The sequence below is a fragment of the Python bivittatus genome, unplaced genomic scaffold (assembly GCF_059951505.1).
Source record: "Python bivittatus isolate LINGU-HERP-01145 unplaced genomic scaffold, Pbiv_v1 ctg000610_np1212, whole genome shotgun sequence".
NCBI classification, from domain to species: Eukaryota; Metazoa; Chordata; class Lepidosauria; order Squamata; family Pythonidae; genus Python; species Python bivittatus.
Genome location: NW_028277088.1, coordinates 38,824,549 through 38,850,558, shown reverse-complemented (window position 1 = coordinate 38,850,558; position 26,010 = coordinate 38,824,549). Strand labels below are relative to the sequence as shown.

At 43.9% G+C, this 26,010-nt stretch overlaps 1 protein-coding gene and 1 long non-coding RNA gene across 2 annotated transcripts in view; one reads left to right on the top strand and one right to left on the bottom strand.

The window, feature by feature from the left end:
• Positions 1 to 6,854: 6,854 nt before the first annotated feature.
• On the top strand, positions 6,855 to 12,114 carry EOMES (eomesodermin). Its single transcript, XM_007441529.4, has 6 exons — positions 6,855 to 7,657; positions 9,104 to 9,258; positions 9,889 to 10,010; positions 10,239 to 10,397; positions 10,752 to 10,813; positions 11,379 to 12,114. Exons 1-6 carry the CDS (start codon positions 6,855 to 6,857, stop codon positions 12,112 to 12,114), a joined length of 2,037 nt encoding a protein of 678 aa, XP_007441591.4.
• Positions 12,115 to 24,445: 12,331 nt separating this feature from the next.
• The window catches only part of LOC148214602 (uncharacterized), a 66,134-nt gene continuing 64,569 nt past the window's right edge, over positions 24,446 to 26,010 (bottom strand). Inside the window, exon 3 of the long non-coding RNA XR_015797918.1 lies at positions 24,446 to 24,616. This is a non-coding gene — a long non-coding RNA (uncharacterized LOC148214602). The remainder of the gene's footprint in view (positions 24,617 to 26,010) is intronic.

Below are 26,010 nucleotides of genomic sequence, written 5' to 3'. Positions count from 1 at the left end.
CATTACACATTAACAATCCCCAGTACCTGGGGGGGCGGGGGGAGAGAGAGAGAGAGAGAGAGAGAGAGAGAGAGAGAGATTCAAACTTAACTTTTTCATGTCTGATCTTGAAAGAGCTACCCTTTCTCAGAACTTTCTGAAATGACCATGTTATGACATAACATTTCAGGGTCATCATATGGTCAATCCTGAAAGTTTCAATGAAGGTGCCTCTGTGATGACTGGGTGGTAGAACAGCTAATCAAAGCATACTAACACAGGACACTCCTCCTTGTTTATATTCCAGAAAGAGAAGGGATCTGGAAGTAGAGAGATCTGGAAGGTGTAGATGGACAGAAAGGTCTGAGGGAGACTCAGAGTCCTAGCCTAAGAACACTTCCATTTGTCAGGGCGACACAGTTAGGAATATATGTAATGCTAGGACAGGTGAGAATTGACTGAATATAAATATATTGTAGAATCAAAGTGCACCTATTTAGAAACCATATACCGTAATGTTAGTTAACAAAAGTCATGTAGTTTCTTTGTTTAAATGTTAACCAAGTGACTCTGCTATCCTATATCTTCCCATGTTTCACCTACTTACATTACCCCAGAGACATAACAAAAGAAAGGAGAAAACGTAAGAATTTCTAAACCAGGAAAGGGTTTAGTGGTGGTGACAAGACAAATAGATCCTGTAGAGGTCTGCCAGAATGTATGGGATTTTGTTTAATTTAAAAAAATAAAAAGATAATGACACTCACAAGGAGGGTATGCAACAGCCACTTGTATTGAAAAGGCCAAAGACTGCTGTAAATACTCCAGCATTTTAAGAGTTTAAAAAAATAATGAGAAAAGACATCTCTGCCACCTCATAAAATTTAAAAAGCAAGTGTAATAATTTGCCTTCCCTGGAGATTATTTCTGGGGAAAGACAGTGTTAGCCAGACTTCATCCCAGCTAATTTTTTTTTTTGCCATGAATCTGCTACAGTGAAGTACACAACATAATTTTCAGCAGTATCCACGGTACTATTATTTTTTATCCCTAGTAACCACACTGCTTCACCACCACATACAAAGGGCAATCCCGTAGTGCCTCTGCTCCATTTACTCTACTTACCCTACAGCAATGATCCTGCTCCTACTTCCCTGATTACCTTATAGGCAGAATCTTCACAAAAACTATTTTCTGAGCACAGTAAAGAAAGGGAAGACACCCACAGCCTTGTGTAGGCTACCTTCTCGCCAAGCCAGAATTATCTTATCTATGGAATAAGTCATGGTGGCATGGCTCACAATAATGCTAATATATAATGGCAAGTAAGGTTCAGGTGTTACCAACTGCATCCATAAGAAATCATGGTAATGTCCAATTGACAGCACATGTATGATTATGTCATCACTGAAATGTTGCAATTATGTATTTGCATCATGTTGTCGAATACAAGCACGTTGGTCATAGCATTTGTATGATGGCATTGTTATGCATGTGTTAGCATTTTTCCCCACCCCCGCTGACAACCATGGCTATTTTCCCAAGTCAAATTCAACAGGTTATTGCAATGGTTAAAGCCACTTAACATAGTTACTCAACCCAGCTACTCCTGGGAAAGAAATGTGGTCTCTGCAGCAAACTACTATGTTGTCAAATGACAACACATGCATTTGCATAATCATGCAAATACTGCCATGATGTGTTTGCACCCTGACCTCTGCTGTAAGTTCATAATGGTGGCATTTGATAATATCTACATTTGTCAGCTTTTGCCTCCTCTTCCCCCATTTTGAATGCCCATGTAAACTAAAGATAGACATGTTCTGCTGATGATATTTCTACATATCAGTCCTCAAGAAGGGAGATATCAAACCTATGCTTTGTAAAACAGTGTCAATGCCACTAGACTTGGGTCTTTTGAAAGTTACTTTATTACATAATTTCCAAGCATGATCATGTTAGTTGCAGCAAAACAAACAAACAAAAAAATCTAGAACATTTATTATGTCATATATTTTCTAGATTATAGTCTATTTCATCAGATGCTTACAATATGGATAAGTCATATAGTTAGAGGAGAATTAAAGACACAGACAAGCCTATTGACTGATGAAGAGCAAAGGCAGGACATCACCTGAATGGCTGATCTCAGTAATGTTCATGCTCATCACAAAGGAGCACTCTAATTGGGCAACAATCTTTTAGCATATGGATCAAAAAACAAACAAAGAGCAAAAAGATCCAGAATAACCAATGATTGGAAATCAAAGGAGTGGTGGTAGGACAGGCAACTATTAACAGCATGTCAAAGGTTGCCAGCTCTCCATCCCTGTAAAAAGAAACTCACCAAAAAAGCTGTTACTGCTACTTTATATCATATTAGGTTGAATACTGTCTGCACAGACTACCTAATTTGGAAGAGCAAATTGCCAGGCTATTCTGGAGTGATGCTTTCTGTTCATGCCTATCACTGGACTGTTCCTCAGCATTGGTTAGGCTCCATGGGAGGGGTCAAAAAATAAATATGGTGGCCATAACCATGTGACTGAGGCCCCATCCTTTATTATGGGCATGACTTTTTTGACCTCCTCCCTGTGGACAAACCCTGTTCGCCAATATATTCAGACTAATCAAATGGCTCAGAAGAGACTAGAAGTTGGCTGAAAACCTTGCTCACTGCTTTGTGACATTTTGACAGCCCCAGCTACAGATTTTAGGAGGTTACCTACAGACTAATATGTCTGCCTTTGTTGGCATTTATTGTTTTTTTTTTTAAAGGTTTGTTAAGTATGCAAATCCAGGCTTCAATAGGGAGGTCTTTGGTGAAGAGCAAAGACACTGAAAACTCTACATTTAGCTGTTAAAGTTATATTGCAGGCAGGTTTGGTTTGAGTTTAAACCACAGTCAGATTCAGTTGATTACTGACGTGTGGGGGGATGGGGGTGGCATTGTTCTCCCAGAGACAAGAAAATGGCAAACATGGCAAGAATGCATTTTGCAAATCTATTGACAAAATGAAAGAAAGATGTGATGTCTTTAGCAACATCTTTGCTTAGTAAACAATGTGAATGTAGTTTGTAATCTGTGTTGCCTCTCTCCAAGGTGCTGAATGGTCACATATGTAATCCATTCTGCTCTGCTGTGAAGTACTGTGGAAGCAACAAGTGTTTGTTATAAGAGATAGGTAAACCAGCCAACCCAGAAAGTGACTAAGGAAATTTAATCTCATAATTTTAATAATGCTTACTCAGAAGGAAACTCTATTCAGTTCAGCAGGATTTATAAGCAAATATATTTGGAATAGCAATTTGAGATGATAATCCCAATTCTTGCTATGTGAGTCACTGTTCTTGAATGAAAGGGGGGAGTGATTTGTTAAGACTGAAATGCAACTTTCCATCTACTATGAGTGAGAAAGTTCAGGATATCATTTTACATCTAAAGACTTCTTCTGCACACCAGCTTCTTGTGTACAGCTGGGTTTTAGTTCTTCTGGACCAAATGTAACCTGGGCTCCAAAACTAGACATGATGGTAAGGATTCAGGATTCCAGAGAAAACTAAGATGATAACTTGGAAGAAGATATGTCTTAAAATGTTTATTTACTTGGATCTCCCTAAACTCACGTAGTTCTCAGCATGGCAAAGTTTTATCTGAACTTTTATAGAGCTATAGTTAGGGAGAAAATGAGAGAGAATCCAACAATGCTGTCTCCTTTAAGTTGTGAAGAGAGCCAGATCTTTAACTATGTTAATCATTCTGATCAATGTTGCTTAAAAGTAAACCCCCATTTATCCCCAAGTAATTCGGTTTCAATCAACTGTTTTTAAAATGAAATCTTGAATTTTCATTATTTTTACTTTTCAGTGGAAGGAAACACCTTCTTGGGTATTTAAAGTTAATTCCAAAATGAAACAAGACAAACTTAATTGTCTTGTGGGCTGAAGCCCTATACAAAGAAAACACAGTAATGTTTTACTTGACATGTGGCTATGTGGGAAATGGTAACACCTTTCTATAAAAGTGACCAAGACCTTTCAAACAAAACTGGCTGCTGACAGTACAAATGTGTCATTCTTCCAAGTATTGACTGGATTCACACCATGTGCTATGTTAAGCCATTATAAGGTATGCTTGTTTTTATGATCTGTCCATGTGTGTTGTGTGAACCCAGCCAATGGTGGTTTATTCAATAGACCATAATTAAACAACCCATGATTTACTGCAATGTGTGAATCCAGCCAAAAGCCAGAAATAATCAGTAGGGGACCTTGTCTGTTAGCCAATAGCTTTGTCTCACAAAAAGACAAATTCTCTGTACTGTAACTTATGATAAGAACTTGCTTCAGTTATAGAAAGAAGGAACTAACAGAGGAGGAAAGACTATGTCTCAAGTGTTCATGTCAAACTAAATTTCACTGAAATCAACGAAGTTTGGTCCAGCGTTTCATAAAAGGAAGTGGGGATGTATGCTGCATACCTTATGGTCTTTTTAAAGAGTTAATTATTATAGGATTTAATTTTTTTCAATCGATGCATTTTAATCGATGTATACACACTCGCTTAAGGTGAAACCAACAGGCAGAGAGGGACTTAAGTTCTTTTGATCGCCCATATTCTATTATAAAAGGAGAGGATCACGCTGTCAGTCCAAATAATTATTACCAACGATCACCTATTTATTAAAGCAGAAGCTTCGAACAACTCGCAAGCACTCCAAAAGACCTGTGCCGTTTCGCTTCTAACAGGCATTGTGTTTTTTTGGAACGGATTTTAAATAAACACAAACTTGGGAAAGAGGGGAGCATGCAATCATACCGGTTTTTTTTAAACCGTATTACTACACACCCGCGATTAATCTCGTTTTACGGTGGTTTCCTTGTTTGGTTTGTTAACTCGAGCTCTTTCGTGACGGAGGACAACGAAGACGCCGCGGGGAAGAATCCCCCGGTATCCAGAAACCGGAGCCAAAGCAACTCGGAGCTCTCGCCATACCATCGCCTCCTTATTCGACCTTTTAAAGGGGGACTTCGCTGAACACAGTGGGCGTACGCCCACTAGGCACGCAAAAGCTTGCGCTACGTCCCAGGGCAGTTTTGGGAAAGGTCTCCTGATCAGCGAGGGAGAAAGTTCCGGAATTCCCTCGACTAACGTGTTACTGCTGGCGGCGCCGTGCCATTGGGCGCGCTCTTGCGTAGGCTCCAGGAGCGGTAGCGCAAGGACACCGCTAGTAACCCGCACTGCGGTGCCGTTTGCAGGTGACCACTTTCCAATCAACTAGTCTTCGGAAGGGCCCAGGGTCCCAAATCAAGGTAAGAGCTATTGGGAACAAAGTCCTCCCTAATGTAAGCTCAGTACTTTCGGTCCCGTCCTCAATGAAATTTGGTGGACAATTTCGTGCTTTTTCTCAGCGGCTTACTTGGTTATTTTCCGTAGAAACCTAGCCGAACCCGAAAAATAAAATCTAGAAAGCACGCGCACACAATCAATCCCAGAGCCTACTTCTGTGGAAGCTGCATTGGCGTTAAGGCTGTTAGGTTCCAGGAGACCCGATCCCAGTCCTTTAGGTTGCAACTAAACGGCGCAGGCCTTTTTACGCCTCCAAAAGGTAAGCCGAACTCACGGGATCTTGCTCTCAGCTAAAGGCGCGGGGGCGGCAGTAGCGTTAGTCTGCCTGAATCTCAGGCAGCTTACGTTACAATAGCTAGTAGAAGATTGGGGATAGGTATTTCTTTTCAAACTAATGACACCCGCCAACTTTTCTGTGCTTCAGGGAGGCTTGAAATTGCGAGGCCCGGTGGTGGAGGGGCGGAGTAGAATTTCTCCTTGCTAATGTTTTGTAATAGGAAAATCTCTTCCCTGGTTCCAGTTCCCCTCATCCGCTCCTTCCCCTCTCAGCGCCCTGCGAAATCGGGGAAGGCTCAACGCGTCGCATCGAAACATCTCCCCACCCCACCCGGGGCCACACTGGAACAAAGCGGGGAGGGGCCGGGCCGGGCCGCCGCCTTGTCAGGAATGGGTGCAACGACAAGCCTCTTCCGCCGGAGCTCAGGGTGACCCCCCGCCGCGTTTCAAGGAAAATGTGGATCCGCCGCGTCTCCTACCCCAACGCGGCCGAGGGGGCTGGCGAGGCAAGACCCCTTCCTGTTGAAGGGGGACAGTGACTTCACGGGAAGACCGTAGCGCTGAGCTCGAAGGCGGCGGCCCTTCTTTCCTCTGCCCCCGAAAGTTGACTTCTGGCTTACCGAGGGTTGCAGCCTAAGCGTCAACCAGCCACCTACTGATTCCGCTTTCCCTTAAGTTGAGAGGAACGCTTTAAAAAGTTAAGACGTTTCCCTCTTCCTTTTCGCCGAACGGAAACCTAAATCCGTCCTATTTGAAGCCAAGCTTTTCTTTTTTCGCGTTCATCGAAAATTGTTTAACAGTGGAAGGAGAGGGGTGAGTTTAGAAATACACCGGCCCGGCAGAAGTCACAGGTGACTTGTTCCAATTAGTAACTGTCTAATTAAATTAGTATCTCCTGGCTCAGCCAATAGGTGGGCGAGAATAAGAGAAGTTCGTCTCTGAATGGAACCGCCTCCAAGCCCCTCCCCGGGTACAGGAAAGGAGTGCGCGCGCGCCTATATATATACTCCCGAGCGCGGTCGGTCGCAGTCACTGGCATGGGATTAAAGGGACGGGGGAGGCGGGTGGCTTTCAATAGGTCGCCACAGAGGGCGGCTAGCGGCCTTTTCTGTTTCTCTAAGACGGCTGGGAAACGAAGACCTCGGGGGTGGGGGGCGAGGTGCGCGCTTCCTGCGCCTCTCGCTAGAGCCATTCTCCGGGAGTTGAGGGACACTTCTGGGCGGAGGCGAGGGGGGAATCTCCTGGCGAGATGCAACTGGGGGAGCAACTCTTAGGCAGCGCTGCCAATCTGCCGGGTGCTCCGTTTTATCCACTGGAAGCCGCGGGCGGGAGAGCCGGCGGTACCGCGCGCCACCTCAACACTGGGTCGCCGCCGCGCCTGGACTTGGAGAAGGGACCGAAGAAGTTTGGCGGCGCCTCTGGGCCGACGGCAGGCCTGCTAGGTGAGGCCGAGGCGGCGGGCGAGACGCCGCCCTTCGTCACCGCCGGCCAGATGCCGTCCAAGGCGGCGGGCGAGGTCGCGGACGGCGGGCGCAAGAGCTCGCCGTGTCCGGCTGAGGAAGACGTACTGCCGCCGCCGCCACCACCACCACCCCCGCCGGCGCGCTACTCGCTGGATGGCCTGAGCCCCGAGCGGTACTACCTGCAGTCGCCCGGCCCGCAGGGTGGCACCGAGCTGAGCAGTCCGTGCTCGCTCTTTCCCTACGCGGGGGCAGCCGGGAGCGCACAGTCCGGCTCCATGTACCAGGCGCCCAGTGGAGCGCGCTACCCTTACGGTTCTGTGCTGACGCCGCCGGGGAGCTTTTCGACGGCAGCGGGCAGGACGCCCTTCGCTGCAGCCGCGGGCACCTACCAGTATGGGCAAGGCACTCCTCCCGGTGGTCTCTATAACCCCTACCCGGCCGCGGCCGCGGGCTCCTGCGGTGGCCTGGGGGGCCTGGCGATTCCCGGCGGGACAGGCGGCCTCCGGGCCCAGGTCTTCCTCTGCAATCGGCCCCTCTGGCTGAAGTTCCACCGGCACCAAACGGAGATGATCATTACCAAGCAGGGCAGGTAGGCTGTGGGGTGGAGATGGCCGTTTCGGGGCGCAGCTTTCCTGCCGGGGCGTGTATATTAACGCCTGCCTTCGTGGGGAGGTGCAAAATGGGGAGCGGGGCTGCGTCCTTCTCTCGGTCCGGATTTGGGCTTTAGGTGGAAGCAACTTCGGGTGCCCTGGAAACATCTGGTTTCGAGGATGTGTGTAAATTCGTTTCTTCGAGGCCAGTCTATTAGATTTTTTTGCAAAGTGCTGTAGAAAAGCGAATTAGTCGGATCCAGTTGCACTCAAAAGAGAGGAGAAATCTGCAGTAAATGAATTTGAGGTTCTGGCTGCCCTTATGAGTAGATTCTGTTTTTGTTTTTCTGATGGTCTCTCTGGTTTTGTTTCTTTCCAAATTTCAGAATACCAGCCCTTCAGTCTTTCTTCAGCAAACCCTATTTCTTCATTCCCAATTCCCCTGCAGCCAGTGTGTGCTTCCTTGACATTGAGACCCCTGTACTGTAACAGGACTGGATTCTAAGCATTGACACTACATTTATGTGCTGTGTTAAAGTGTATTAGAACCTCACCTTCGCTCTGATTTTCTTGGGGAGGGGCCCAGAATTGCCTTTGCCATTTTGTTTGCGTTAATCTCAATATTCCCTGTTTGGTTTTAGTTTAATATGTCATAACAACCTGGCTCTGGTACTGCCTGTTTGGAAATTAATCTGATCAAAGTCAGTGGCAGATCCTGTTTCCCATCTTCTTATGTTATCTGGTGAAGGAAGGCAAGTCCTTTGAATTGTGGGACTGAAGTTTGTATTTTAAGATTTCAGGAAGACTGAATCATCCCATTTCAACTTAAAACAGGCTCTTTCCACACAAGCCTCTTTCCCCCCCCATCAGAGGGTATGATTATGGGAGCTTGAGGCGGAGTTCTTTAGCCTCTATTTCCCATCGTCTATAAATAAACTTGGTTTTCTTGAATGCTTAATTTTGCCAAATGGCTGAATAATTATTAGAAATAGATGAGAGGCTTCTGCACAGAGAATAATATCTGTCCAAAGAAATCAGGGCTTGAGGTCCAAGAGCTACAATTCCAACCCCTGAAATGGATGATGAAAATGGAGGATCAGCCTGTACGTAGAAGCACATTTATACAGGAGAATCTCTAGGGGGGCAACTGCTGGAGGATCTTGATTCCCCAAAGACAGGATTTCGCTAGGTGATGAGGTCTTTCCTTTCCCCATTCACTCTGCTCCTTGCAGAAGAGAGAGGGCGCTTAGAGCCAGAGCCTCTCCTAGCGACTCTCTAAATATAAAACCTGCAAGGGGACCACCATCTGCCTCCTTTTCTTTGCCCAGGTGGTAGCCAAGGCTGGAGCAGGCTGCCAGAGGGCCTCTGCGGGAGCTTTTGGCACAGAGCTGCGGGCGCCTTCTCTAAAAGCCCCTCTTTCTTTCTCTTCCTCTTTCCCATTTCAGGCGGATGTTTCCTTTCCTGAGTTTCAACATCACAGGCCTCAATCCTACTGCCCACTACAACGTTTTTGTGGAAGTGGTGCTAGCAGATCCTAACCATTGGCGCTTCCAGGGAGGAAAGTGGGTGACATGTGGCAAAGCTGATAACAATATGCAAGGTAGGAGTTGGCCAATGACTATAGCTGGTGGAAAGGGGGATTTTTTGCTTCTTTGGCCATCCTCCTTCAGCCTAGATGGCATGTAGCATATCACTCTTGCTTGGGTAGAAAACCAACAGGTGCATTCTTGCCTTGTATATATCTTCCTTGTACTTGTCAAGTATTTCATTGGGGGTGAATAATATTCCATGTTTTTAAAGAGATCTCAATGACCTCTGCTTGTGCCCAGAACCCGGGAAACTAGGGCTATTTCCCTCTAGTGGCTTACAGTTTCTTTGAGTCATTCCAGCCATAGTTGAGAAAATATAAATGTATTATTAAATCGCTTAAATGATGGCTGGTGTAGCTGGAAGATGTTGCAAGGGATTAGCAGGGAAATTATCTTTTTCTTATGATATATTCCTGATCTTATTATGGATACTACATTTCCTCAGCCTACAAAAGCCAGTGGCTGCAATCCAGCATATTACTAGGTATGCAAGTGTGTGAACAACATTGCCTCTTTCACAAACCTGATACCTAACAGGTACCTGCTTTGGCTAATGTGTGGATATGTCAGAGCATCTCTGGTACAGAAGGAAGGAGCTAAAACATACTTTTCTTTATTTTTTTCCCCATTTCTTCTAACAGGCAACAAGGTTTATGTTCATCCTGAATCTCCCAATACTGGAGCCCACTGGATGAGGCAGGAAATCTCTTTTGGAAAACTCAAACTAACTAACAACAAAGGGGCTAATAATAATAACACCCAGGTAAAAAAAAAAAGTGAACTTTAATGTGATTTACTTAATCAGGCAACATTCCCTAATGTTGGCCCAGCAGTCTTCAGTAGTGACTCAGCCTTCCCCATTAGCAGATAAACTGGCATGTAAACCAGATGTCAGAAGCAGGCCCTGAACCCTAATCCTAATTCTGTACAAAATTTGACAAATTTAAAATATTCTTTGCCTTGTAACAAAAGATGGCTAAACTGTTTCCAGATGATTGTTCTACAGTCCCTGCACAAATACCAGCCTCGTCTCCATATTGTGGAAGTGACAGAAGATGGCGTTGAAGATATGAATGACTCTACGAAAACACAAACTTTCAACTTTCCTGAAACGCAGTTCATAGCTGTTACTGCATATCAGAACACTGATGTAAGGACAACATAATCTCACTATGCTAATTGGTTTTTTATCTGTAGTTTAGCATCCTCTTTCACCTCATGTCCTTTTTAAATTAAGTGATAAAAATAGGGAAGCAAACAGAGTTGAGTTGCTGAGTGTTCTAGTATTAGTGTTACATGTAAATTGCTATTTCCATCAGTCTGTGTTCCACCAATCTATTCAGCAGATTTATAAATAGAATTTATTTTCTGATATATTTATGCAGCAAATCTAATTTTCCAAGTAAAAATAATTTTCTCCTTTTTGCATATACAAAGGGGTATTTTTCTTTTTAAAAGTAAGATATCTAAATAGGTCATGCTATTTTTCTGATTTACTTTCCAGATCACACAGCTTAAAATTGATCACAATCCTTTTGCCAAAGGCTTCCGGGACAACTATGATTCGTAAGTAATATTCCTGTATTTCTATGTAGTGCAAAGGAAAACAAAGGCTTCTACTAGAGATTAGTTTTTCTTTTAATTAGTGCATTTATTTTGAAATGAATTTATATTTTAAAAAGTGACTTTGCATCTGAGCAAAGAACAAATCTGTTAAATAATAAAACTCTACTAGCACCTAATGTAACTAATGCAGCAATACTAGGTGTATATACTTAGGAATATGTTCTATTGAATTAAGGGGCTGCCTTTCTGAATAGACAGAACTTATACTGTATGTTGCAATAGATGTGTTGATTAAGTTCTTAAAGACTAGATGTAGAAAAATGTTTAGTCTGGAATATAACTTTTTAAAAATTTAAATTCTGCTCATATATCAAAACACATAAGTTATCTTTATTATCCTTAATTAGTAGTATTAACAGAATAGAGCATATATTAGGCATAAAGTCTCTAGCATTAAGATGGCATTCCAGTTGCTTAAGTGCCCTGTTCAGCCTCCATACATGTTAACGCCAGCTTTCTAAATGGTAAAGAACAATATCTTAGCCTTTCTCTTTTATATTTGTAGCATGTACACAGCTTCAGAAAATGACAGATTAACTCCATCTCCTACGGATTCTCCTAGATCTCACCAGATTGTCCCAGGAGCCCGGTACAGTGTACAACCCTTCTTCCAGGAACAATTTGTCAACAACCTGCCACCAGCTAGATTCTATAATGGTGAAAGAGCTGTACCACAGACAAATGGCCTCCTCTCTCCTCAGCAGACTGAAGAGGTGACTAATCCACCCCAAAGATGGTTTGTCACTCCGGTCCAGCAGTCTGGGGCCAACAAACTGGACATGAACTCCTATGAAACTGATTACTCTCCAAGTACTTTACTCTCTTATGGTATCAAATCCCTTCCTCTTCAGACATCCCATGCACTGGGGTATTACCCAGATCCAACGTTTTCTTCTGTGGCAGGATGGGGAAGTAGAGGCTCTTACCCAAGGAAAATGTCTACTGGTTTACCTTGGACCTCAAGAACAAGCCCTCCAGGTTTCTCTGAAGACCTGCTTTCAAAAGAAAAAGTGAAAGAAGAAATGGGGTCATCTTGGATTGAGACACCCCCATCCATAAAATCTCTAGATTCAAATGATTCTGGAGTCTATACTGGTGCTTGTAAAAGGAGGCGAATGTCCCCAAACACCTCCAGCAATGAAAACTCTCCAACAATGAAGTGTGAGGACATTAATGCTGAAGACTATGGCAAAGATGCTTCTAAAAGCATGGGTTACTATGCTTTTTATACCAGTTCTTAAATGTTTGAATCCTGGTGTCATCTTAACATTTGATTGACTGTACATTTTCAGTGGTGGTGCTGAGATCCCTTGATGAGGAACTCCTTATCTTCACCTTTTGAAATGATCTTGTGCAATTCTATAGAAGGTGCCAAAGCTTTTGTCTGACTTCCACAGATAAAATGGAAGAAACAAGGTAGCACTAAAAGAAAAAAAAAATACTTAAGTCTCTTTCTTCTGCTCACTTCCAAGATTTAAAGGAAAATGCTTAAGCAGCTTCCTAAGATTAAATTAGTTTTTCCTTCAGGATGGTCAGGAAGGGGCGGGGGGGGGGGGTAATACATATGTACATTTTGGTCAATGGTTATGTTTTAAGCATTGCCAAACAATTTAGAATTCTCTGTAAAAAAGGACTTTGACATGTCATGGCTGCATTGGATCTGTTATTGCTGAATATCTGAAAAATATTCAGAGGCTTTTCCTCCAGATCAATTCCTCATGAAGTTTGCAAGAACAAAAGTCTTGGTTTAGCAGCTAAAACTTTTTGGGACTTGGGGGACTTTAGATGTTATGGCAGTGAAAGATTCCTACAAAAGTAGCAAATAAATAAGGATCCCATATAACATGTACAGCTCTGTGTCTAGGCATAATTGTAGACTATGGCAAAATACTTTGTTTAGTTCTAGTTATGGCAGTGCAGTTGAAAAGGATATGTTGGGAGTTCTTCATTTAAACAACTTCTGATCTGACAGTGGGCACTGCGGCTGGGAGTATGTCAAAATGTCTATTTATTGGTAGGTGGTGAGTGTATTTTTTCAGCTGTTCTACATGGAAAGTGTTGTAACTCCTGTTGCGCAGTCTGTAAATAGTATCAGATGTTGAGGTTGCAAAAGGCTTTAAAACAAAGCATTAGTTTTATTTGGGGGGATGCTCATCTGTATATAATTTTTAATAAACGTGTTGAAACGATAGGGACTTCTTACTGTTCTGGTTGTTGGGGAGGTTTTCTTTTTGCTGCAAATGCTGCAAGGAGGTTTGTGCAAAGGTACAAACTCACCTCCCGCACCAAAGGTTCTGTTCCAAAACAACAAGTGGTGCTATTGTTTCAAAATAAAACTATTTTGGCAACCGACTCCGAAGGGGGTCGGTAGAAGAGGAGAAGATTGCTACACCCCTTTCCTCTTCTAAGCTGCCGCACAACCAAACGGTTGGCTGGCCCTCCTTCCTCCAGCCATGAAACTCCCTATTCCAGCGAGGACAAGAGTTTTACCTCGGCAACCGGATGGGTACTTCTTTCTGCCCAGATCTTGCTCCGCAAGCGAGGGGCTTCAGTGCTAGCCGGAGGAGGCAGAACCTAGTCCAGATAAACCAGGACAGAAGCAGTTCCCCAAAAGCGCGCAGCCGCCCTTAAGTCGGCTGGATCTCCCCCACCCACCCGCCTGCCTCTCAAGCAGAGGGAGTGAAGGAGGACACCTCCCGCGTGCCTTGCGTTCTCGGATGCGCACGTCACGCCTGCTGTGCGAGACCCGGGGTCAGGCGCCTTTGTCCATAGCCGCTCTGAGGCCGTCGACTCAGTTGGGACGGAAGGGAACGGATGTTTTCTCCCGCCCTCCTTGGGAAACTGGGTTCTCGCCAGTCGCCGAGAGAAGACGAATCCGGGATGGGCTTAAATGCGCTCCGCGACGCGCCAACGCCGCCTCGCCAAAGGAGCCTCCCTGAAGTGGCAACGCACTCGAGCGAGGGAAGAGGAGGAAGAGGGCCCCTTGGATACTGAGAAGCTGCGTCTGTGGCGGCGGCGCCCACGCCCATTCTTTTCTGGCCTCCAGGCGACACTCCTTGTCTACGTCGAGCACCTGAGACCTTCCTTGAAACTGAAGTGCTTCGACTTCGAGTGAGATTCGCGCGCTTAATTCGAAGGACCGAGCCCTGTTTTTTTACGTCCCCAATTTCTGGATAGAATTTTTAAAGCATTTTTGAGCACACCGGAGCTTGTGTGCACAAATATCTTCCCGATTTGAACCCGACGCTCAACGATCTGGCACTTTGGAGGTTAAAGTCAATATACACATACAGTACAATTTAATTAAAGTCCTAATAACACAAAATAGGTTAAAGATACTGCATATATCATTTTGTTCGTTAGGCAACTGCAGCCGAGGCTTTTGCTATAGGTGGGGTGGTTCGTGCGCGCGTGACTCGCTTCGTCTGACTTTCTCCTCGGACAGAAGAAGCCTCCGAGAAGAGGCTTCCGAGCGCACTCTTGAAATCAAGGCTGAGCATGCCCGCAGCGTGGCTCCAGAAGGCCCCTTGAGCAAGACACGACTTCTCGCTCCCGTCCTTCCCCTGGCGCGGGGCGGAGAACTGGGCCCGGCGCGTTGGCGTCGAGGCGCCGCTCTCCAGAGACGAGCCCAGCCAGGAGCTGAGAGGCAGAGGGCGCCGTCCACCTATCTTGGGCCGGAAGGCGCAGCTTTACGATGTGATAGTCCTTTCCGCACGAAGGAAGCCTGGTGTTCCGAAGGTCGTCTGACTTCTCCGTCGCGGGTGGGGGTCTTGTGTTCCGTGTCACCGAGGCTCCTCTAAAAGCAAAATCCAAGATGCGTGGCAGTCTTATTTCGATTATTGTTCTTCTAACCAATCTCCATCTCCTCCCCTTTTTTCTATCTTCCTCGGTTGCTCTGCGCCAATTGCCGAGTAGCAGCGCGGTTCCCCTCCCTCGGTAGCGTTTCCACGCAACCTGTATATTTTTGCACTGCAGCCTTTTAAAAAAAAAAAGGAAGGAAAGAAGGAAGGAAGGAAGGAAGGGGGGAGGAGGAAAAAAAAAACTCGCGAAAAGTCCTCACACTGTTTAATGGAACTATAAGTGCCTGGCTGGCCCCAATTAACACCTTGTGATAAGGCATTCCTAAAATGGGGTGCCAGACGCCAAATTGCGAATAAATGTATCTAATTAATCCGCCTAAGATGACAGTGATAAACAAATCTATATTTAAATCGAGATGAAAGATACAGGTTATTTGTTTACAATAACCATCGGGAAAGTTAAAAGTGCTCTAAACGCGCACCCGCACACACAGATCTCCTCTGTCCCGCAGCTTGCAGCCTTAAACGCAGGTTGGATTCCACCAGCGCCTATGTGCAAAAGTGGGTCTCCCTGGGACTGAATCCAGGACTGATTCTCGTGTAGGTAAGCGTCTGTGGTTTTCAGAGGGTAGCTTTTATTGCCAATTCAGATGACACTGAACGGGGCGCTTTAACGACTAGCACAGAAGTCTTTGTGGGTGTAGATTTGGTTGCACAAATCTAAAATTTGAGGCAAGGAATGGAGGTCAAGGTGATTGCCATAGAGCAGGGCTCCTCAACCTTGGCAACTTTCAGATGGGTGGACTTCAACTCCCAGAATTCTGGCTGGGGAATTCTGCTGGCTGGGGAATTCTGGAAGTTGAAGTCCACTTGTCTGAAAGTTGCCAAGGTTGAGGAACCCTGCCATAGAGGACAGAAGTTGGGATCCTAATGGAAAAGGAAAGACAAAGACCAGGAAATAGGTGCACGTTCTGGTTACTGACTCAAATGCATGAACACCTCCACTGTTTACAAGTCTGTGCTGGTACCTTCTTCAAACCCATTGAAATCCATGGGATTCAGGTCCAGCTTGATGGGTACAGTTGATGATTTAAGTGGTCGAGTTCTGAGGCCTCTGACAAATGGGTTAAGTTTCCATCCTCTTGTGGAAAGACAAGCTAGACAAACGTAAAAAGCGAGAGCCGCTTCAAGGGACTCCTGGTGACTGTAGAGCACATCTGTGTGATTCACCTACCTTTGCTGAATGTTTCTTCCAACTTCCTAATCTAGCCTGCAGTTTTGGGATTTCCTTGTGGTCTCCCCTCCAAGCACGCTTTACAGAAAGCCCAATTTCGCTAATGAAATGTAAGGCTCTAAATGTCTTTTGTTTTCTGTCAACCCGACACACAGAGAAGAAAAATTACACAAGCCCCTCTTAAAAAACGTGTGGGTGGCATCTCCACATCGACCAGTGGGAGGTATTGCTCTTAATTGGTCGCAACAAATCCCAGAAACGTTAGGACACCTTTATTTAGTGAGAAAATCTAAATAGCAAGACCTCCGCCGCATTTCTACGCAGAGGCCAGAGCACAGGCGGTAATCCTCGCCCTCGGCAGCCCCACAGTCTGCACGTTTTAATGCGTCGTGACCTCCGCTCAGGCCGGCAAGACTTGTCTCAAGCCAGCGGGACGCAGAATGGAAGTCCCGCCCCCACGACTGCAATGGTGACGGCTGAGCGCTTAAGGCGGCGACCGCGCACGGCGGTCCGCGTAAAGGCTTCCAGAGCAGCTCCCGAAAGGCGGCAGCGACGGACTTGCGACAAGCGTAAGCGGGTGGGGATAATCAAGAGAATCAGTGGGAGATCGACTCGCATGCACCATCCTGACACATAATACACGCGTGGATTGTATATTTATGGGTGCCCGTGCACACGGAACAAACATTGAACTCCCCTACCCCATCCCCCCCCCCTCTCCCATTTCAAGCTCCCCAAGCGTGCATCCGGATTTAGACGAGAAGTGCGTGGGACAGCAGCAACGGGGCTTGCAACGGCTGCCGGCAGGAAGTTAAACACCACCAGCGGCTTCTGCTGAGGCTGGTTTGGTAGTTCCCTGCGGTACATCTTGCATCGAGCCAGGTATCGGTCCAACTCAAAGCAGACTCATGGAAACCAAACGTCAGTCCCACTGAGTTTTACACGTATTACTGAGTCTATTCTCAGTAACTCTCTCACCTTCTCGGTGTGCACTCCCTCTCTCTCTTTGAACTTGCAGGTTCCCTTTTCTTCCCCAGTCCCTAATTGCTTTTCCAAGTCCCTGGGAAGGAGGGACGCCTGCAAAACATAGAAAAGAGGTTCTGAGGCTCTACTTTCCTGATGTTCAGTGTTTTCAGAAGGATGCAGAAGCCATTTCCACACTTGTGATTTAAAGCGCTTCTACCTGCTGCTGTGAAAGCAAAGACGATGCCATTTGGTTATCTGGATCCTTGGCTCCATCTGCTCGGCAGAACTTCTAGGCAGTGGTGAATGTGACAATACACCCTCCTGCCCCAGCCACTGCCCCACTATGGTGGTGTCTCCATTCCCTGCTGGCAATTTCACCTGCTGGTAAGAAAGAGGCTCAGATCCCAGTGCTGTAAGAAGGAAGAGCAAGTCAGCCTGCCCTCTCTACCCTGAGGCCATTGGTGATGTGCACTAGTTCAGCTTCTGCAATTTACTTTGCCTACCCCAACTGCAGTTCTGGCCAGAAACTCATGGCTCCATACCCGAAAAACCCACTTCTGGCCACAGGCGCAACAGGTCACCTGACTACATTGCCAAGATAATGTGTGGGAAAGTATTCTAGATTTTACACTCTCTGGAGCTCTGATAGGGTAGTATCAGCTGTATTTAACAACTGAAGGCGGTAAAGCTGATGGGTTGTGGGTGAGATGAAGGTAATGTCATGTGACCAAGGAGGAGGGTCGGGTGGTTTGTGTAAATTGAGGAACGGGACAAAGAGATAAAGGGGCGTTTAAATATACAGCTAAATAGCCTAGTAGCTGATAAATGGCTTCGCTCAGAAATGCAACCTAAACAAAGATGCACGTGCCGCGGTTTGGGGGACGTGGGGATAAGTCAAAGTATATCTATGCCCCTTTGCAGCAGCCTCTCTTGGGTGAAAAAAATTCCCAAACTTCTGCAGTTTGATATAGGCGTGGGTGTTAGCTAATCCAATCCCCTACTCAACACCAATCCCCAACTCAGAGATCTGGATCAGCCTAAACAGCCAGTTGGGATGGGGGAATTCAAGGGGAAAGAGTTTTTCCTGATTAATCTGTCTCGGAGATAGAGTGTGTAAACTTCACTGCTGTACTACACTTCGGGGGAAGACTTGTTCCTGCCATCACCCCAGTCTGGATTAGTCATTGGTAGATTCCCGGGGAGGTGAAGGTGCATAAAAGCACGGTGGGGAATCACACTCTTTGTTATTCATCACCTAATGAAGGCAGTACGCGGCCAGCCACAGCCCACCCTTATTACTGCAAGAGGTTTCTGCCCATACAGCAAGGGCTGGATTACCATAATTCGAGATGCAAATGTGTGTCTCGCTCAGTATGCTTCCAAAAAGCACGATAAATCAGCGCTTGCTGCCTCGGCTGCTCGTGCCCAACCACTTCCTCTCATACCTTTGCGTGAGTTGCACTCAGTTGGGCGGGGCCCAGTGCACTCCGCTTTCAAGCTACACCGAGAACGCAGCCGAAAACTGGAGGCGGAAAACCCGTCTTTTTACTCGCTTCAAAATATTTTGGCTTTTCCATCTGCGGTGCCCTTCTGGGAAAGAGCGCTGCGCAATCACTGCCTCCGCATCGCTTAGCTTGGGCCGGTGAATCAGGCGCCGAGCAGAAAGTAGCTCTCCAGAGGAGCCGAGTTCGTTGTTCGCTTATTTCCATGAGCTGGTGGATTTCCGCAAACTGTGGACGGAAGAAGCACTCGCCCACGGGGCGCTTGTGAAATAGGAGAGCCTTTATCGGGAGAGATGATTGAATCAGGAAGCCCTCCAGATTCCCCTCTCCTCTTCCGCCAGAAATTTGTACTAAAAAGGCACCTGCCCGGGGACGCAGCCAGGATGTGGATTCCCACGTCTTTCTCAGGATGCGACATGATAGTGACTAATCCTTTCTCCTCAGGAGCGGCCGGATTGGCGCGGATTATATTAGCAGTGACTCCAGGTCGCCTGTCCCGGGGCTCTTTTCCTATTCCTATCAGGCAGCAACCAGATCATGGAAAGTGTATATCCAAGGACTGTGCAGAATGTCTTTCCTGCCTACAACTCAACCACCTAGAAACAGGATGTTTAGGTATTCTAAGCAAATTGGCCCCTTGACCAACTATCTGGAAATAATGTGGAGAAAGTGGGTCTGATTTATTTCTGTCCTATATATCCCAAAGTCCCTCCAAAATGAATTATTGGAGTGGGTGACCTATGACCTTCCAAACATTGACCTTCAACAGTGGCTCTGCTGCCTGTAAGCTGTAGATCAGGATTTAATGGAGGGCTGCAGGCTCCCCATCCCCGCCTGTGAGATTGATATTTTATCTACCCATAGAAAAGAAACAATTTAATTGAATTTCCAAGGAAATCTATAAACAGGTTGGATCCAGACAGCCTTTAAATAGGGCTGCAAAAATCCAAAGAACCATTTAGATGGCAACTAAGAAATACAGAAAACTCTTTCCTGCCATCTAGTGATTGTCTTGATTTTTGCGACCCAGATCTGATACTTTAAGTACAGATACACTAAAATCAGTGGGACTGATTGGGTTAGGCATGACATTCTCAGCTCTTAGATGGGTCTGTTCTAAGCATGCCTAAGGACGTCACTTATGTGAGAACAAGCTGCTATGGATTGAATGACATTAGCCTCTGAACGTATTTGTAGCAGAATCCTACACATTGTACCATTTTACTCAGAAGCTAACTTGCAGTAACAGTAAATAAAGGATTTGCAGCTGACTTATATTTACGTGAAAGTAAATCTGATTCAGAGGGGTTTACTTATAATTGCATTACAGATATACTTAGCAAACAGTAAACTCTTCTGAGTTCAGTAGATTTCCTTTCAAATAAATATGAGCAATCAACTGCAAATCCTGTATTTAAAATTACTGTCTGAAACCTATCAAAATGGGAAAAATCAATTTAAATTAATAAGACTAATTTCTTAATAGATATGCATGCATGCTAAGTTGGAAATGAGCTCAAACGAAACTTTGGGTAATGGGAGAGAGGGAAAGATTTCATCAAAAGTGAATCTGAACTGAGTGGGGTTAATTTCCTGGCAAAAAACTCTTTTCATTTTTCTAGGTGCACACAGTGTACATGTATCAATAAATATAGAATCAATTATTGAATGCTTGATCAATGGAAGTAGTAGGAGAATTCATGAAAATAAATTCAAGAGCCTCTTGAATATGACAATCTTAAATTGCACTGGGCTATAATTCTCAGAATTTCTTCCCACCATGATGCTGACTGGGAATTTGGGAGCCATGGTCTCCATATGACTTGAGGACCCTAGATGGGAGAACCTGGTATCTGAATGCTTATCATGGCAACAGGGGATTCATGTGCTTTATACAGAGTTGGCCAATTGGACTTTCTGGGCAGTAAAGTCAACAGTGCTTTGTAGCAGGTTTTTCTAAGATTTCAGGAAAAAGTTTTTGTAGTTGTAGAATTCCTGCAGGTAGCAGGAATTAAGGCTGGGGCCCTCTGTATGTAAAATGCACTCTTGAATTCAAAATAGAATTTAATACCTGTCTTTCCTTAGTGATAAAATCAAACTGTGTTCTCTGTAATGATGCATAATCGCACACCCTAATGGATGTTTTCTTTAGAAGTAAGTCCCTCTGATCTCAAGGGAGTTTAATTTATAGTAACTTTTCTAAGGATTGCAGCTTAGCTATATATTAACAGTGCATACCTATACAAAAATCTATTTTGTTCAGGGAGGCTAACTTACCAAAAAACATATTTTAACTTAACAGAACATGACATCTGGTTCTAAAATAATTATCATTTTGGCAAAGTTAATAGCTGAACTTTCCTTCACCTAAGGAATCTATATACAGTGGTACCTCTAGTTACGAACTTAATCCGTTCCGTGACTCTAGTTGCAACTCGAGTTGGTCTCAAGTCAAGGTAAAGTTTCCCATAAGGTTCAATGTAAATACGGTTAATCCGTTCCGCCCTCCGAATTTGGTCGCACCACAAGGCAAATTTCCCCATAAGGTTCAATGTAAATACGGCTAATCCGCCCTCCGAATTTGGTCACACCCCAAGGTAAATTTCCCCCATAAGGTTCAATGTAAATATGGCTAAACAGTTCTGAAACATATGCATTTTATTTTTAAACCTCAAAAACCTTCAAAACGCCACAAAAACCTTCCAAACGCCACAAAACACACCACAAGCCTCACCGAACGTCTCCTTGCTACCGCGATCTCGCCCACAGGAAGCCGCGACTGCGTGGCAGCAGGGAAAATGGCTGCGGATCCGGTTTGTAAGTAGAAGCAGAGTTCGCAAGTAGAGGTAAATTTTTGGGGCCGGAGCTGGTCGTATCTTGAAAAATTCATAAGGAGGGGCGTTTGTAACTAGAGGTACCACTGTACCTAGGAGAGAGGAAAACAAATGCAATTTCTATGTTTGATCTGTTGGCCAACAAGTTTTCTTTATCCATGGGAAACAATAACAAGGGCAACTAATTCCATAAGAGGTTCATGTGCCCTCAAAAAAAAAAAAAAAAATCCACTGTGAGACAAATCAGTTGCTGGTCTCATAGAAGAAAGCAGGCTCATAGAAATAATATTCTTGCCTTCTGTACTTTAGGGTTTTCCCCAACTGTTTAACTGATTCTACCTTCAATCTATTATTTCTTTTAGGTCATGTATATAAGTACTTAAACTACCCTTTTAATGTTATTTAAAATGTAATTATAAGAAAAATGAGAAGTGTAAGATGGGAGTTACCAGTTCACATTTCAGCTGAAGTCTTTGTAGGATAAAGTAAACTCTAAGCCATTTCCCCAAATGGCAGTATTGGCCTTCATTCCAGAGATGGTGTGTATCAAGTATAGGTGAAGTGATTTAAAGCATTCTATCTCAGTTCTTCCCCAAACTGGAGACAGCTGTTCTAGATAAATGCAAATATTTGTAGAAAAGTACCATTACTAAGGCTTTTTTCCCCAATTCACCGAATATGCAGTGGGCAAATCTGGGGAAAGAGCTATACCTGTTGTATTCTCTGTCAGTTGTACAGCTCTCACACATCTTAACAGCAAACTTTCTCCCAAAGATGGATCCTTATGTAGCTTCAACTCAAGAAGGAAGTATTAGTGAGTTTAGGAACCCCAAGTGTTAAAATGAGATGGGGGGGGGAATAAAGGGGAAAGATGTGCCTCTTATGGGAGAGGTGGGAAGGGGGAAGAAAAAAAAGCACTATTCTTATTCATACCCTAAGCAGAACTTTGCACTGTCATATTTTGCTGGAGGATTCATTGTTGACTTCTATTCACAGTTTTCTACTGGCTGTTCTTGTTGTCTGGCATTTTACCAAGATGTGGGAAATTATTGAAAAGAAAAGAATGTTCATACTCATACAGAACTAAGTTCTTCAGAATTAACACCTACTTGCTTTGGGTTGATTTGGCATCAGAAAAAGTGGTGTTATCTATTGGTAATGAACTTCATCAAGCTGATCTCAAAGACACTCCCAACTGTTTTTCTACCATCCAATTTATTTCCCCAGATTTATAGTTAAAGAGTTGAATTCAGGATTAGTATGGATTAAATCCTTAGTCCTCTGACACAGCTTTTGTCATCTCTTGCTTCTCCTAAGTTCATTTTCTGAAATGGCTGAGATGATGAAATAAATGAAGATCAGTAACCAATTTGCACATCTCTGTAACTATTGCAGGAATGGGCAACTTAGAATTTCTAGTTACTATTGAATTACAACTCCCAGCAGCACTTGCAAACACAGTCAGTGGTGAAAGGTGCCCTGGGAGCTGTAGTTCAGTAACATCTGAAATGTCATTCATTGCCCAGAAGATTTATTTATTGTATTTTATTTATACTATTTGTATACTGCAGGATCAATAAACCTCATGACAGTTTCCAGCAATCCAGTAAAACATACAATCAATTAAAATGCCCATAGCATCATTTAATAACCCAAATTGTTAGGAAGATAAAGGTGGTCCTGCAGGTACTTGGACATCAAGCCATATAAGATTTTATAGGTTAATACCAGCACTTTAAATTGTATCTGGAAACCTATATATTCCTTATTCTGATTTGGGAGAAGACATGTGTGACAGTGACACCTTGTCAGTTCTATCTGATAAACCAGTGGCTGATTTGAGGAATAAACCCAGGGCCAAGTCTTACAGATTAAAAAATATCATTATGGGACAAATGTTTAAGGCTTCTGTATCTTCAGGAATTGTGTAGTACAAATAAATTCAACAGGGTATTCTGAAATTGTGGTAGTTTTTGATCTTGATACACAAAAGACCTCTGTCAGAAATAATGTAGTATCCTTATGCCTGATGGTCAGATTGACACATTATTTAAAAATGTGGTTTGCTTAAACATGGGTCATTAAATGAACCACAATTGGTTAGGTTCAGCCAACACAGTAAGCCATTAGCTGTCTTCAGATCATGGTGGTGGGAGTCATACAGCACATCAAGCCAAAACTAAGTAAGCCACATTATGGTTTAGTATATTATGTGAATCAAAATATTAACTATTCATGGCTTGTAAATGGGGCTTCCTGACTGTAAGTTATTTGGTATGAAATGAGAAGTATGAGCAAAACTGACAAGTGGAGTGATGATAAAGAAATGGCAACCCTTGACTAGAAGCTTATTCTACCTGCTAGCTTCATCACAGAATTTGTAGTTCTGGAACATGAGGCAGAGCAATATCACATCCAATAAATCAAGGGTAGAGTCTCAGTGTTTAGAAAGACCTACCAGATCATAGGTGGGCATGTGTGCGTGCGCGCACGTGCATATGTTTGTTGCTTCAAGCCAGTCTTGACTCCTGGCAACTGCAAGTCCCTGCAGTTTTCTTGGCAACATTTTCAGAAATGGCTTGCCAGTACTTTCTTCCTAGGGCTGAGAGAGAGTGACTGGCCCAAAGTCACCCAGCTGGCTTTGTGACTAAGGCAGCACTAGGACTCATAGTTTCCTAGTTTCCAGCCTGGTGCCTTAACCCCTATACCAAGCTGTTCAGGTCAAGTAGGGTTCTGTAAAGCACAGCAACTCTTTCCACATAGGAGCTCTTAATCTCTGGGGAGCTTCAAAGAGAACAATACAGAGCCATCTAGTGGTCAGAGAAATGCTGCATGCCAGCGTTTCTCAACCTGGGCAACTTTAAGATGAGTGGACCTCAACTCTCAGAGTTTCCCAGTGGACACATTTAAAAATATTATTGGTATGATTAATATAATTCTCTTCCATTCCCCATTTTACCCTCACAACAACACCGTGAGGTGGGTCAGAATGGAAGGAAAAAACAACAAATCCTTGACAATGGTTGGGTATTTTCTCCCTCTCTAGCTGAAGGGAATGGTCACTATTCATGGGGAAAAAACAATGCAAATTAACTGTATTATTGTTTATATTAAAGACTAACAGATCATAAAGTTGGATTTAAAGTTAGTTGCAAAAACAGCTTGAAAGAAACAAAGTCCACATAAGACTACAACTCACATGCTCCCCGGTCAGTTGGTTTAGTGGTTGGAGATTATGGAGGATCTGTAGTCCCGTTGATTGCTCCCTGTACCTTAGAGAAAATCATTTTCATCCTGGAGTTCAGGAAGATAATTGGCCAGAAGGTAAAAGCAGGTCGCTAAAGTGTAGGGTTTTTTTTCCCTTTTGATCTTTTCTCTTTCATTCCTTTTCTTTTTCCACAACACTTCTACGAACAATTTTAAATATTGTTATTAGTATACTGTAACTACATACAAGCCTCTTTTTTTCTTTTCCTGGAAGAATATCCCATATGCTAATAATATGATGTTGTCTGATATAAATATTAACCTAAACCCTTATGGGAAGGATTTTAGTGCTTGCTGGATCTCATGAAATATAATCCAGGGGAGAAGAACATTATACTGCCAGTGAGGAATGCAAACTATGATTTGAATAACATGATAGGGAAGATATTGAATGGCTCCTTGAGGGAGTATTATGCTCTGAGCTGTCACAACAGATTGTGTGAATAAACTAGACTGGAGATGTGATTCTAATCATATTGATGAAACATTCATCTGAAAGAGTGAGTGCAACCAGAAGGGACTCACTAGGAATACAATTAAACCCTAATCTGGGCAGGAGAGACCCTGGCAGGAAGACAATGAATATAGGAGAGACCTCTAGGTAGGGCAATGTTTTCTTCCCTGGAATCAGCCCAACATCCTGACTGATTTATCTAAACAAAGCTGGTTGTCAAGACAAATCCAGCCCACTTAAATGTTTAGCAGTCCACTTCAGGTTTCTAAACGTTTTACTTTTTACAGAAGTTGCAAAGCTATGCTGGCTCTAAGAAAAAAAAAAATCCTGGACATATTATTGCAAGATCAACTCAAGGTGAACTCAGATCGCATTGCTACGTGCAGCAGGCATTTACGTACAGAACTCTTTTATCAGGCAACACCAAAGCAAATTATTGCTAATTCTTTTGGGTGAAATAATAATAGCAGTAATAGTAATTTTATTGTTGGAAATCCACTCCATCTTTAAGTCAAATGTGCAGGTTCCTTAGTAAGTGGAAAACTGAACTAGTTGGTTGTATGTTGGATATTTAGTTGTAAATATTTGCTAACATGGGGCACTTCCACTTTACCATTACTTTCACTGCCCAAATCTTCAGGAGCAATTTAAAGGTCATCAGTGATTGTTTTCATTTCTGCTGACATGAAATACTGAGAACCGGGAGCAAAATTCCCTGTCCTGTCCTGAGATGCTACAGGACTTGTGGCAACAAAAATCATTTCACCCCATTTTGTGCAAAAGGGAAAGAAAGAAAAGAGAAACAAAAGAAGCAGTAACCTGATACTAGCTGGTCTTATGCATAAAATAATTGATGCTTATTTATTTCTCTCTTGCTCATTTTATCTGAATTACTGTTGGACTAGCCTGGCTGTTAACTGGGAAGAGGAGTGGAGAAAGAATTTCATCTATTGAGGAAATGGAGCCACAGCATCTAAACAAACACCCCCCTCCCCAAACCTTGGTTATCCAAGTGTTGATGATTAAAAGTCAAGTTGCATATGAGTCAATTAAAAGCATTCCTCTGCTTTTTATAAAAAA